At 43.9% G+C, this 13,805-nt stretch overlaps 1 protein-coding gene across 2 annotated transcripts; it reads right to left on the reverse strand.

The window, feature by feature from the left end:
- Nucleotides 1-1,110: 1,110 nt before the first annotated feature.
- tmprss9 (transmembrane serine protease 9) lies at nt 1,111-12,409 on the reverse strand. 2 transcript variants are annotated; one of them, XM_035412113.1, is made up of 16 exons: nt 12,317-12,409; nt 10,974-11,158; nt 10,681-10,808; nt 9,379-9,446; nt 8,929-9,104; nt 8,712-8,753; nt 8,505-8,618; nt 8,185-8,350; nt 7,344-7,618; nt 6,707-6,849; nt 6,009-6,264; nt 5,211-5,324; nt 4,798-4,966; nt 2,869-3,134; nt 2,118-2,254; nt 1,111-1,522 (listed from the first exon to the last, which is right to left on the reverse strand). In XM_035412113.1, exons 2-16 carry the CDS (start codon nt 11,113-11,115, stop codon nt 1,361-1,363), a joined length of 2,358 nt encoding a protein of 785 aa, XP_035268004.1. In that variant the 5' UTR covers nt 11,116-11,158; nt 12,317-12,409; the 3' UTR covers nt 1,111-1,360. The 2 variants fall into 2 exon arrangements, with proteins under 2 accessions (XP_035268004.1, XP_035268002.1); XM_035412111.1 differs by having other exon boundaries at nt 2,869-3,155.
- Between the last annotated feature and the right edge of the window lie 1,396 nt (nt 12,410-13,805).

Raw genomic sequence — 13,805 nt, forward strand, 5'->3', positions numbered from 1 at the left:
CTTGCCCCTATTTTCATTTAGCCTTTTTTTAAACCTACCTCAAAATTAGGTGTGTCCAGTCTTATTTACAAATAGGACTGGGGTGGGTGCTGTTTTTTTCTTAGTTCAGCACTAACACAGCTAATTGTACTGATCAAGGTCTTGATTGAAGACCATGATTGGTTAGTTAGTTGAATCAGGTGTCACAGTGCTGGGCTAAAACAAAAATCTGCACCCACACTGGCCCTTTTCAGATATGACTAGACACCGCTTGTCCAGACCCTGAAATAAACTAGGCCTGTGCCATGTTCAGAACAGAAGCAGATGATTTTTTTTTTCAGACAATTTTTGAAAGGTGAGATGATGAGAATTACAGGTTATTGTTTGTTGTAGGGGTTGCATAATAAAGGCAGTTTTATTTTACAACCACAGCACCTGCAGTATTTGCATTTAAAGATCAAAACATTTCATCATATGACATACACTCAAAACGTGGCATGTTTTCTCTGTGTGGAGTAAAAATGGATTCACACAAGGTTACATTCTTGAGTATTGAGTTGAAGGCACACTATATTTTACATACATGATGAGGTATTGTCTGCTAAAACAGCAATTCTGATTTGCCATGGAATCCAGTGTGATCTTTTTCGTTTTATTTACACACAATGCGGAAAGTACATGGTTTCAGCATTATGCATAAATAAGTACAGTAAATAAATACTTTTAATGTAATTAAGCATTGATGCTGCTTGTGATGTCAGAAGAATGTTAAACAGTACCACAGAAATCAGACTTTAAGGGGTGATTATCTAAAAGGGCAACAAAAGAACTTACACTAAAATCCTGTGTGTGTGCTGTGCTCACGTTTGAACAGGTGATTCACAGCACCAGCTTATGTGTTATCTATGACACTAGTGAAAATAAAATTGGGCAGGCTAGTGTTCTGTAAATATTATTCTGAAAATAGACCACATGTATTCTTATTGCACTTATTGAATTCCCACAATTCCATTTTTACTAATTTTGCACAGGTAAGATCCACATCCTTTGAAGTAGTAATTCAGCGCTTTTTAAAATGGAGGACTGGATTTCAGTGGAGTGCAAATGGCTGTTGTGTGACTGTGGTCTTTTAAACCCCCCCCCCCCCCCTTAGTTTCATTTGCTGTTTCTTGACCTCTGCAAGTAGAGAAGCCGGCAGTGTTCTGGTAATTTTCTGATTTTGGCAGGCGTTGTCGCCGAACCTCTGATATATCCACACAGTAGGTCACAAAGCCGCTTTCCCCGAACAAAGGAAGCGGACGGCAAAGTAATGGTTTACAGGTGGATAAAAGTCAGCCAGAACGGGACCTGCAATAAAGGCCCTTTCTCTTCAGTTTTGTCTTTAAAAGGGCAGGTATTGGGATATCCAGTGTCTGACCGCGGTGACTCGTGTGTAAACCCCCGGGAAGCCAATTCGGCCACAGCCGCGTCCCCAGCTGGTCACCCCTGCCACAAACCACTGGCCCGAGGGCTCGCGGCAGGTTAGGGGGCCTCCGGAATCTCCCTGCAACACAGCGAGGCTACGGTCACGTTTGCCAAAAAAAAGGTCAGTTGGATAGATTTTAATTGCAAGCCCTGAGACACTGATGCACTTAAGATGCTGACAGAGTTGCAAAAGCAGCTTAATGAGGACGTGCCACTGTTTTACTAGGGGGGAGGGGGAGGGCTGAGCACTGACTAAGATAAGTATCATTGGACAAAAGTGCAAGTATTTCAGGTGAAAACACTACAACATCAGGTTTTAATGGCAACCTAAAATGACATAGCTCAAAGCAAGTTTCACAGCGTCATTTCATGACCCTGAATTTTGTTATGCACGGAGAAGACGCTAACTGAACTGCAGTCATTGCAGTGGGCACAAAAGTAGGTCTTTAGTCATTAACAGGGAAGTGTCGCATTAGCATGGGGAGACTGCCTACAGCAGGCGTGTCAGCAGGCAAGTGTGTTGGTTCTTGGTGCGTTTCAGCACAAATTATTAATTGGTTAGAGGCTCCGCACACCATACTCTCAAGGCCTTAACTGGCTGCTAATTTGAAAGGACACTGCGACCCCAGAGGACCGGAGTTTGACGCCCCGGGCCTACAGTGTGAAGTTCTCACCATGCAGGTGTCTCTCCCCCCCTCTGCGGAGCCGGCGCACATCATGCCGGGGGTCAGCCCGTTGCCATAGGCCTGCCGGCATTCGTGCTGCTCGATGACGCTGACGGCAGCCTTCTGCAGGAGGCTGGCCAGCGAGCCTGTGGGAGGGAGAGGCAGCAGAGATGCTGAGCAGGGTGATTACAGCCTCCAGAGCAGGCAGAGCCAAGCCAGCATGGTGACAGTGGATATCAGATTACTTGGCTGGATGCATGAGAAAATACATACATCATCACTCCTGGACTTGTCTGGGTATGGAAGGAAAGAGAGTAAGGAATGGATATTGGGGGGTTGAGAAAGAAAGTTTATTGCCAAAGTGGAGTACTTATATAGTTTTTTGGGGCCATTCCATTGTGTACAACATATTCCTTATCCAATTCGATTTCCTTGGTTGTCACTACAAAAGTTTTCAGTTCACAGAATAAAATAAAAATACTAAACCTAAAATTTTACTTCAATTTCTAACAGTTTTTAGGCTTTCCTCAGTTTTATGCTTTACTCAATTGAGAAAACCTAAAAAATATAGGTGTAACAAATTGAAGTAAAAATTTTAGGTTTATCCAATGAATCATTTTTTTCTGTGTACCTGAATGCCCTGTGTAAAGCTATGAACAGAAGACTCAGCTGTCACAGTGAAGTATAGAGCTATAGGTTGCAACAGTTGACACAGTTAAGGGTATAACATTAAGTACTGGGGGATGTGTAGCTTCCTCACCTCCCTCGTTCTGCGCCCCCCAGCCGGTGATGTAACACTCCGCGGTGCTCAGGAACCGGTGCGTGGGGGCGGGCAGGCACACGGGCTGGATGGTGTAGGACTGCGGTGCGGGAACAGACAGCTCCAGCAGGGCCACGTCAAAGTCCATGCTGGTCCCGTTATAGCTGGGGTGCAGGATGACCCTCTGCACAGGGATGACCAGAGCCCCGATCCCAGACCGGAACACGGAGCCCAGACCCACCGTCCAGCCTCTGGGGTTTGGGTCGCTGCGCAAGATTTTGGGACCACTGTTGGAATGTAGTCCACTTTTTAAAGTGATTTCAACAGCAAATATTCTTTGAGCAGTCAATGCATGAGAAGCAAGCAGTGCAGAACAGACAGTACAGCTGTGTTAACATGTGCAGTTAGCCTGAACAAATATGAATTCAGTTGCATAAGTTTGTACATCAGGGGTGGGGACAATACATCCATGAACAACTCTGTGTGTAATGCAGGTTTTTGTTGCCACCAATCACAACTGACACTATTAGCTAATTAGCTGTGTACACCAACACTGGTTTCACCAACACACTTCAAATCCCATTCATGGGCTTATCAGGAAATATGGCTAAAACATCAATAAATAAATGGTGGAGCTATATAAATAACAGAGCAGAAGAAGGCATGAAATGCAGAAACAAATATGGCCTTCCTTGGTCACCCCATCGTACACACTTCCTTTTGGACTGTGGTAACCAACCTTGTTCCTGGAGATCTACAATCCTGTAGGCTTTCATTTCAACTCCAATTTGACATACCTAACTCAACTAATTAACTGCTCAACATGATCTCTGTCTGTTGAATGACATGTGCTTTGTTAGGGTTAGAGTGAAAACCCACAGGATGATAGATCTCCAGGAAGGGGGTTGCCAATGCTTTAGGAAAATGTGTGATAGTTGCATGCAGTCAGTTGCAGGTTGCAGTTGGAGTTGTGGTTGCTGAGGTTGTTGATGTTTTGAGGCTACATGCATTAGGTGTTCTGGTGTTGAGGCTGCATGCAGTAGGTGTTGAGGCTGCAGTAGGTGTTGACATGTTGAGATTGCAGTAGGTGTTGAGGCTGCAGTAGGTGTTGATGTGTTGAGATTGCAGTAAGTGTTGAGGCTACATGCAGTAGGTGTTGAGGTGTTGAGGCTGCAGTAGGTGTTGAGGCTGCATGCAGTAGGTGTTGAGGTGTTGAGGCTGCAGTAGGTGTTGAGGCTGTATGCAGTAGGTGTTGAGGCTGCATGCAGTAGGTGTTGAGGTGTTGAGGCTGCATGCAGTAGGTGTTGAGGTGCTGAGGCTGCATGCAGTAGGTGTTGAGGTGTTGAGGCTGCAGTAGGTGTTGAGGCTGCATGCAGTAGGTGTTGAGGTGTTGAGGCTGCATGCAGTAGGTGTTGAGGTGTTGAGGCTGCAGTAGGTGTTGAGGCTGCATGCAGTAGGTGGTGAGGTATTGAGGCTGCAGTAGGTGTTGAGGTGTTGAGGCTGCAGTAGGTGTTGAGGCTGCATGCAGTAGGTGTTGAGGTGTTGAGGCTGCAGTAGGTGTTGAGGCTGCATGCAGTAGGTGTTGAGGTGTTGAGGCTGCATGCAGTAGGTGTTGAGGTGTTGAGGCTGCAGTAGGTGTTGAGGCTGCATGCAGTAGGTGTTGAGGTGTTGAGGCTGCAGTAGGTGTTGAGGCTGCATGCAGTAGGTGTTGAGGTGTTGAGGCTGCATGTCGTAGGTGTTGAGGTGTTGAGGCTGCAGTAGGTGTTGAGGTGTTGAGGCTGCAGTAGGTGTTGAGGCTGCATGCAGTAGGTGTTGAGGTGTTGAGGCTGCATGCAGTAGGTGTTGAGGTGTTGAGGCTGCATGCGGTAGGTGTTGAGTGCACTGTAAGCGAGGCCCGCTGCGGGTGCAGGTAGGCAGTGGTGCAGGTACCTATTGAAGCAATGGGCGGCGGTCAGGAGCCACTTGCAGTGTATGAGTGTGGCTCCACAGCGGTGCGAGCCCTGGTACTGCAGGCTGCCCGTCCACGGCCACTCACCCCTCCGCGCGTTCGCACCACCCACTATCTTCTGGGACCCCACGGCCGGACGACGCCCACAGTCTAGACAGGACAGAGGGCTCGTCAGGAGTCGAAACAGAGATGCGTTAGGAGTCGCTACCTCTGGAACGCTTTAGGACAGCACTGCTTCAGGGGACTCCTCTGAGGTAAGCAAACGTTTTATGATGATTCCCTGACTCCACACCAATGCATGCTTTAAGCCTATATATGTATATTTATTACTGTTTTTGGGCACATTAACATTAAATTTACACAACCATTTGAAGTAATTCAGAGACACACTCACCGCAGTTCTTCTCATCAGCTTTGTTAGAGCAGTCGGTGACTCCATCACATTCAGGGTTAATTTTGCTGATGCATGTTCCAGCACCGCAGTTGTAGTTACCACTACAGTTTACAGCTGCCAAGGAAACAGATCTCCATAAATTCATGTCAGCATAATCACATGGTGGACTAAACACTATGAACTAAATCTAATACAAGCACTTACAGTTTCCCCTATTATTTGATGTATCCATGTGTAATGTCTTGACAGTCATCTAACACATTATAGTCAGTGACAGTTGGAATCATGTTTCTTGGTAACAAACTGTCTGGTGTTCCTTCCAGTTAAATTGATTAACACATTGCATTTATATAGCACTTTCATCTCATGATCTCAAGGCACTTTACAGTATAGCACACACCTGTGTGATGCAGGGCAGCTGTTCAAAAACACTCACTGCAGATTTTGTTTATTTCACAATTTAAAAGCATTTGCGGTCAAGGTAATCAGTGCGTTCATTAAATATTACAAAGGATAATAAATTATACAATTATTTCCATTGTGGCCGAGATTACATGGCATGCTCAGCACAAATTTACTTTGCTGGAAAGAATAATTTAGACATACTGCAGATATGACATCTGAGGGTGGGTGGATAACCGATTGGTTGGCAGGTTGCGAGATCCAGGCTGGGAATTTTTCTAGGATGCCGGGGAAGCCCCTACTCTTGCCGTGGGATTTTTAGTGACCTCAGCGGGTCAGGACCCCGGTTTTAGGTCTCATCTGGAAAGGTTGAGTGCTGAGGAGGGTATTCATTACCTGGGAGAGCCGGGAGCGTGATCAAAGATCGAGGGTGGGCGTCAGTCGGCGTGGCGGTGGGTGCGGTGACTGCCTCTGACAGAGGAAGTGCTAGGTTTGGCTCGGTGTGGCTTAAGATCCAGTTCCGGAGCCTGGTGACGCGGGAGTAGACCCCAGGCTTGTTGACCTGAGCGCACCCCACCCCCCAGCTCACCACCCCTGCCAGGAAGAACCTCCCAGGAGCTTCTTCACACACCAGGGGACCTCCGGAATCACCCTGTTACCCCCCCCCCCCAAAAAAAAAAAACAAGCACATTCACAGAACTTCTCATAATTATTATTACTTTTGTTCTATGAAAAACCAATATGGGATTCATGATGTGTGCAGACCTTTGTTTTTGTGCTTATCCCAAGTATCCGAGATAATGAATGCTGATGATGTTACCTACAGGATTTCCAGGAACAGGGCTGGCTACCACTGTTTTAATGTGTTAAGATCTCAAATATGTGATTAGAATGTTCTTAACTGAACATTCTAACACTGATGTAGCAATCACTACTGGTAATTGAAAGCAATGGAGTTCTAGGAGACTGACCTTTGAGATTTAAAAAAAAAAAAAAAAACATTCCAAAACCTACTCTTTACAAAGGGCTAATTTGCAAACTCCTATAACTTCCTGTTACCACCCAGTGTCCACAGCCCCTGGTTCACTCCCCACCTGACACGAGTCCACCTTGCCCTGCAGGAAGCCAGCGCACACCATGTTGTGGGTGACCGCTCCCCTGTAAATGCTTGACTTGTTGCAGGTCTTGGAATCGATGATCTTCACCACCGCCTTCTGAAGATTGTGGGGCAGCTCACCTGCCCACAGAGGAGACACACAATCAGAACGCAGCCGAGCGGAAGACTGTTACAAGCAGAGGGACAATAAATCTGACGGCAGCAGGTGACAGTGTGATTAAGAAAAATCGTCTGAGAAAAGACGACAGGCGTCCCAACGTCAGTAAGTAAATGCTTGAGATTTCAAGCCCTATAACAGGTGACTGACTTTTGAAACTAGGCTGTGTGCAGAGGTGGAAAATACAGGTTCAGAAATAAGAATTCTCCCCAGTAATTTGTTCCAATCACCTGGATCTGCTAATTAGCACAATTCTACAGCCAGGGGGTAGAACTATTCAGTGAAATCACCTGGCTTATGAGTTCATGGGTGGAAGAAACACATGGCAGAGCTTTTACTTTCTTTTACCCCTGGTTGTGACTTGCCACCTCTGGTTGTGTGTGAGCTGGAGGGGAGGGATGGAGGGGGGGGGGGGATTTGTTTGAGGATAGTGGAGAAACATGACGCTCTCACTCACTGTTAAACTGATGGAGGGCTCCCCAGCCGGACACCACACACTGCTGCCCCGAGCTGAAGACGTGGGAGGTGGATGGCAGGCAGACGGGCTGGATGTAGGCGCTGAAAGTGACTGGGCTCTCCAGCTCCAGCACTGTGACATCACTGTCGGTGGTCATAGGGTTGTAGTGAGGGGACACAATGATAGTCTTGATCTTCACCAGTCTGGACTCGGACTCATCCCCATTGACAAGACTGGCCCCGATCAGGGCTGTCCACTCCTTTGGGTTCCTGTACCTGCAAAAGTGTTGGGAAGACAAAGCGTTGCTGTACCTGGTAGGATTTGTGCTCTGACAACATGATGCTGAAGTCTGGCCTCAAAAACACTTTTCATTGCATAATGAAAGGAAGGAAGCCCAATGCTCAGGTATTAAAAATGTGTTAAGTTAAAAACATACTGTTTTAGTAGTTGGTTTCATGTGATTAATTTTCAAGAGGTGAACAATCTTTTATAAAGGTACCAGAAGGTACACATCGGTTTTCACAATCCATTAATTAAAAACAAAGGATGAAAGAGAACAGAAGTGCCAGTCAGACAGTGAAAATGAAGCCTGCACTGATCAAGGACAAAGCACACCCTTATGGACCAGGGGCCTGTATCACAAAACAGGATTACTGAGTTAGCTGAATTACTGCAGAGTAAAACCCGGAACAGCTCTTTATTCCATGTTCCAGATTTTGGAGGTTCCTGGGTTTTACTGGGTTTTGCAGTTACCCAGCTAACTCAGTAATCCTGCTTTGCGATACAGGCCCCAGGGAATTTGGGCAGTTTCGAATCAAACGGGTGTGGTTATTTGCTGTACCTCTCGAAGCAGTGGGCAGCACTGACGAGCCACTTGCTGCTGATAATAGAAGCCCCGCAGGTGTGTCGGCCCTGGAGCCTCAGGCTGACCTGCCAAGGGAGCTCTCCGTGTCGGGCGTCCTCCCCACCCACCACTCTGCTGCCCATGGCTGGACGTGTGCCACAGGCTGAGGAACACAGTCAGAAACATGAGGCCACTGCAGCTCCAATACAGGCCTTGCTGAAATCCAGCATAAGCCTTACCCAGGGATCTCAAACTCAAGTCAATGGTGGTTATAAGAACTTAAATCATTGATTGGCTAAAGAGTCTGCAACACTCACAGCAACGGGCTTCATCCGAACCATCGGCGCAGTCTGGGACAAAATCACACTCGGGGTTTGGCTTGGTGAGGCACTCTCCGTTGTCGCAGGTGAAGGTGTTGGCAGGACAGGTGCCTGAAGCAGGAAGAGAGCCCCAGGATCAGGCCAATGCACAGAAGAGTCCCGCCGTCAGCATAAGTAAAGCTGGGACAACACCTACACTCTCACCTGTCTCGTCTCCTATGTGATAGAAAGACTTCCCACTGGCTCCTGCGAGGCCCAAATGAAAAGGATACAAAATACATTTGTCATTTGTCACCTAAAAATGAGATGAAGTAGATCACAGAGGACAGAATTTAACCTCCAGAGAAGCATTAGCCCAGTCAAAGGGTTCTGACAGCAGCAGTGAACTATAATTTGGCACCAAGCCTGCTGGTCATAGTACCCAGCAAGACGATAGCGCTGATCTCCCCAAAATCTGGCACCAGCAGGGGGCGCCCATGGAACAGGGCAGCCAGGCCCACTCTCAGGAGGTCCTGGATGAAATTGTCAGAGTACTTCTGTGCCTTGGATGCTCTGAAGATCAGCCTAAATGTTGCCATCACATTGCCGTTGATGTTCCTGGAATATGAACCAAATTTCAGCAGTAAGACTAGACACCATGGAATTTATCTTTTTTTTTGGAGGCAGAGGACATTTTCCAGACGATCGATTGGGAGAAACATGCATGGGCAGCTAGTTTTTTTTTTTTTTTTAGTTTTTATTTAAATGTTACAGTTGGAGTGTGTACTTGTGGAAAAATGTTTGCCTTTCAGTTTTCAGGGCTGTCTCACAGTGATATATAATGCATGTGTGATTACTGTGACAACATGGACAACTAATAAACTTCACCTACCCAAAGGCTATAACATTGCAGCCCACAAAATGAGGTGCTATTGATGAGGCAATGAAGACATGTTTGATCTGTAAGTGAACAGAAATAAGTATTACATTAGCATGTCAAATGTCTCAAGAAGACAACTATTAGTTAATGATCTGTTTATATCAAGATGAACCATTACAACGTTACGCAATAAGAAGATATAAAACTACCCCCCTTTTCTCTCTGTTTAAAGATGAGCAAATCAAAATAAAAAGATCTAATTCATATTATATTCAGAATATAGCATAATATTACATCCCAAAATTCAATGAAAAATATGTTAAAAAGCGAATTTATAAAATAAGAATTATTGTGGCCAGTTAAAGTTTCGACAAAATATCTGTCCTGATGCTGGTAAACAGTAGTCATTCTGTGACACACTTCTGTATATTTTGCAACATATTGGTGTCAAGCAAGAAGAAATCAGTCTATACACTACGTACACCTTAACTTCATAATGAGCAAGCATGAGAACTAAAGGAGGTTGTAACAATTTTCTCAGCCTTGATAGCTTTACATTTAATATTTTCTTGATAAAATAATACATATTCTTATTTGTTCACCCAGAAAATTATTAATTACACTTTGCTCAAATAAATAATAAATAAGTGGTATGGCCACTAAAAATAGTGAGTATCTGACAAATTATATCAGATCTTAGATCTTTCTATCAATTCAAATAAGGCACAAAGTAATGTTTACTTATCTTAACCTAGTAAACCTTGCGGCCACTATATTAATCTCAATTCTCATTTTCAGTGAAATACGTGGTAGGTAAGGAATGCTAGAGACCGTACAGCCAATCTACCCTAGGAAGGATGAATAGATAAGATCAGATAAAGATGCAGTTTGGGAATTTTACTTGGCATAGCAGATAACATTCTCCTATCTACAGCTGCACTCAAGCTTAGGCTTTCCCTTGGTCCTAATGGAAGAGTGCCCCCTACTGGATCCTCAGTAGCACGACCAGCAGAAACCCAATTTTCCAGTTAGGTCTCCCATGGACATTCTAATCAAGTCCAGCTCCTCTTAGCTTCAGCTCTTTGGCATGACAATGCTCCAGGGCAGTGTGGCCATTTGGTGTACCATGTAATGTAATTTTTACATCAGATATTCTTGTTAAAGACACATTGTCTATGTCAACAAAAAATACCAATTCAAATCACATGGCTAAACCAAAAACTGCATACTTTTCCATTCTAAAATGGCCAATTCTTGTAATGGAAGAGAAAAAAGGATCAGACTGCAAGCACCCAGTGTGCTTTCTGTACCAACCTTGGACTGGATGGTGGAGGAGAGAACTATGGACAATGATGACATCTCATCTTGCAGAACTGAGTCATACTTGAGGCCCCTCAGCTCCACAGTCTCCATGAAATAATGTTCTTCTTGCACCAGGTAGGCTGAAAATGGCAACAAGGCTTTGTAACAGCATAACTGAATATTTGCAAATAAACTGAAAAATACCCTTTAATTGGACCCAGAAAAACAGATGCTAAAATAATGTAGGAATCCTGTAGATGGCATTGATTACATATATTCCACAAGAGAAAGCCTGCTTCACTCACCAATCAACAGGCCAACAAAGACCCCAATAATGAGAAAGAGCAGGATGAAGGCCAGAATGATGCTTTTGCACCATACAGAGCTGCCACGGTCACCAGAGGACTCAGCTGCGGGCCATTCGTCCAAATTCTTCTTCAACTCCATCGTGGCCTATGAGCCGGTCCCTGCCGGTAGGCCTGCAGTGCTTCTACCAGTAAGAGAAAATCGGGTATTTTGCATAGGCTTTTACAGTAGCCTACTCGGCAAGTTATGACGACAATGAAAATAACGACGTGTGTCCAAATGATGCATTCTCATTGCAAGGAGTGGTTAAATACCCGAAAAAGCTTCCTTAAGGTTTTTTTTTTTTTGGTAGCTAAGTTTCAGACATCGCCTCCGTTTCATCATCGCTGGGGATAGGCTAAATGTAGTGACAATGGATAATGTTACTTGTAACAATTATATTGAACAATGTAGGGCGCGGTACGCCTAAGTGAAAGTATGCTTCATATCATATCTTCTTAAAGAGTCTGGTCCCTCAACAAGGTAGGCTACTACGTTTCGCTGAACGAAAGAAGTTAACGGACCTCATTACGAACCTATAGAACGCCCTGGCTCAGCATACAGCCCGTATTTAATAACATCTTGATGGGCTGAATGAAAGGGTTAATTCAGATTGCAGAAACACATCAGTCCAGATCTATTTACACTTCATATGCAATCTTCTCGGCGCTTCTCCTCAGTATTCAAGTTTCAATCTTGTCGGTTCTGCAACGGGACACCAACGCTCCAAGTCCTGTCATCAAAAACTTCAGTCGCAAGTAGGCTACAGCACCCTCTAGTTCGTGAAAATAACGAGGCTGCAGGAATGCACTTTGAATTTAGTTCAAGATCACTAACGAACCCCCCAACACTGCAGGGAGTCACGCTATTGTTGAAAAGTCAGAAAACCCAGTAACTGATTTGTGAGCGACCTTCCTCAAGCAAAAAATAAAATGCTAGAGTTTTTACCTGAAAAACGAATAGGCTACTAGTAAACACAAATGATAATATTTATAAAATAAAAACATCATAATATGATACTCGGCGTTTAACGCCGCGAGTTATAGCCTACAAAATATGCCGAACGTTACATTTAATTTGTAGATAAAAAAGTGTATTTATTCATTGAATGTTTATAGCCCTATCTATATAAACGGAGACCTATCATCAGACGTGTCAAATATTGTAGATTCAGCATTAAATCAACCATGTTCCTTAAGTAGAACATTAATTCTAACACTGTAGCTGCCCGTAATGGTAAGACCATAAATGACATTTAAAATACTGTAACATCATGTAGATTGGATAAAGACAAAAGCCTCACCTGCCGTTAACGCCGTTCTTTTATTCCAAGGGAGGCAAAATATCCTTGTTTCGGCACGGAGAAGCGGTTCCAAGTAGCTACTGAAAATATCAAGGCCACTATTATGTGTTCAACCTGCCGATGGGCGTGTAAGTTGACAGACACAGGTATCTGCTAACCGCCCTGACAAATCCCTTGAGCACCCCCTCCTACAGTTCCGTATCCCATTCTAAACAAGACACTAGTCCTCTTAGCTATTCTGATATTCCCAGGTACACATAAGGAAGCCCAATATGATGTAACTTGTAAACCGCAAAAAGGCCTCATCCTGACATAACTTCGTAAGGTTGAATATACAGTAGGCTACACAGCAAAATGTCCGGTGTTCAATCAGCTCTAACAGTTTATATGAGTCCAGTAGAGACGACATATACTCTGTAAGAGTTCATTTAACACTGAACATTTTATTGTGTACAAATAACTGTTACTTAATTGCCAGAATATATATGAAATATATATTTAATTGAAATAGCTAAAATAGTTTATAATGTTATTGTTCATCCCAAAATTGGTCACATGACAAAATAATCAACAATTTAAAAGTATGTGCTTGTGTGCCTGTTATTTGTGTCCGTCTTACGGAGTACTGTTGACTAACAGGTGGTTGACAGAAGTGAAACCAAAGACATTAATTAGACATCAGACAGAAATGAGACTCCTAACAGATGTAGAATTGCACCATCCCTTCTAAGCAATTCTTAGTTGTCTCAGTGATTATGAAATTATACACTTTAAAGTAGGGAATATTAACGTAGATAACACTGTGTTATATGCAATCCACTTAAAAAGAATAATTGTGCACTCCAGGAGTAAAATGTACAAAGAGGTTTGTCTGTTACTCAGTTGATAAGACTGGGTCCCCCAACACCTTTCTGGTAAACAGACTAAGAAAACTGTAAGATCAACTGTCATTTACAACTGGGTGGACTGTTATTCCCTGCAAAGTATGTAATCGCAGACCCTGCCCACAAGTGTAAACATCTAAAGCACCTTCGGAACCGGCATGGATTTCCAGTAATCTCATAGAGGCAAAAGAAATCTGCTCTTAAAAATATTAGCTCCTCCCTTCACCTAGACACTCACAAACTATGACCCTAACAAGGTAGCTGCACATTTATATTTAGACAGTCCTTTGCACTGCTTGTTAACCTACTCAGGAAACATTTAATGTGTCCAACAGTCTTTAACATGTCCAAATAAATAATACTGAAACTAATATGACCCTTAAATATTTTTGACTGGTTAGAAAAAGTAAGGGTGGGTTTGCCCAAAGCTGGCTTCCATGAATCTCAACCACTATTTCTTTCCACTACACAGCTAAATGTTCAGTGTTAAATTAGCTCTTACAGTGTACATGTGATCCCTGTTGCATTCCTATAAACTCTGTCAGAGTTGATTCTACACTGGACATTTTACTGTGTATAACTATAATGATTTAATATATTGGTCG

This window comes from Anguilla anguilla, chromosome 4 (assembly GCF_013347855.1).
Source record: "Anguilla anguilla isolate fAngAng1 chromosome 4, fAngAng1.pri, whole genome shotgun sequence".
Taxonomy (NCBI): domain Eukaryota; kingdom Metazoa; phylum Chordata; class Actinopteri; order Anguilliformes; family Anguillidae; genus Anguilla; species Anguilla anguilla.

What these genes read in the sequence shown, in the direction of transcription:
- tmprss9 (XM_035412111.1), bottom strand. Translation starts at nt 11,115, where the DNA reads ATGGAGTTGAAGAAGAATTTGGACGAATGGCCCGCAGCTGAGTCCTCT. An exon ending in TGCAATGTTATAGCCTTTGG is followed by an intron (nt 9,105 to 9,378) that starts GTAGGTGAAGTT and finishes TTCATATTCCAG; the next exon opens with GAACATCAACGGCAATGTGA. An exon ending in TCACATAGGAGACGAGACAG is followed by an intron (nt 8,619 to 8,711) that starts GTGAGAGTGTAG and finishes TTCCTGCTTCAG; the next exon opens with GCACCTGTCCTGCCAACACC.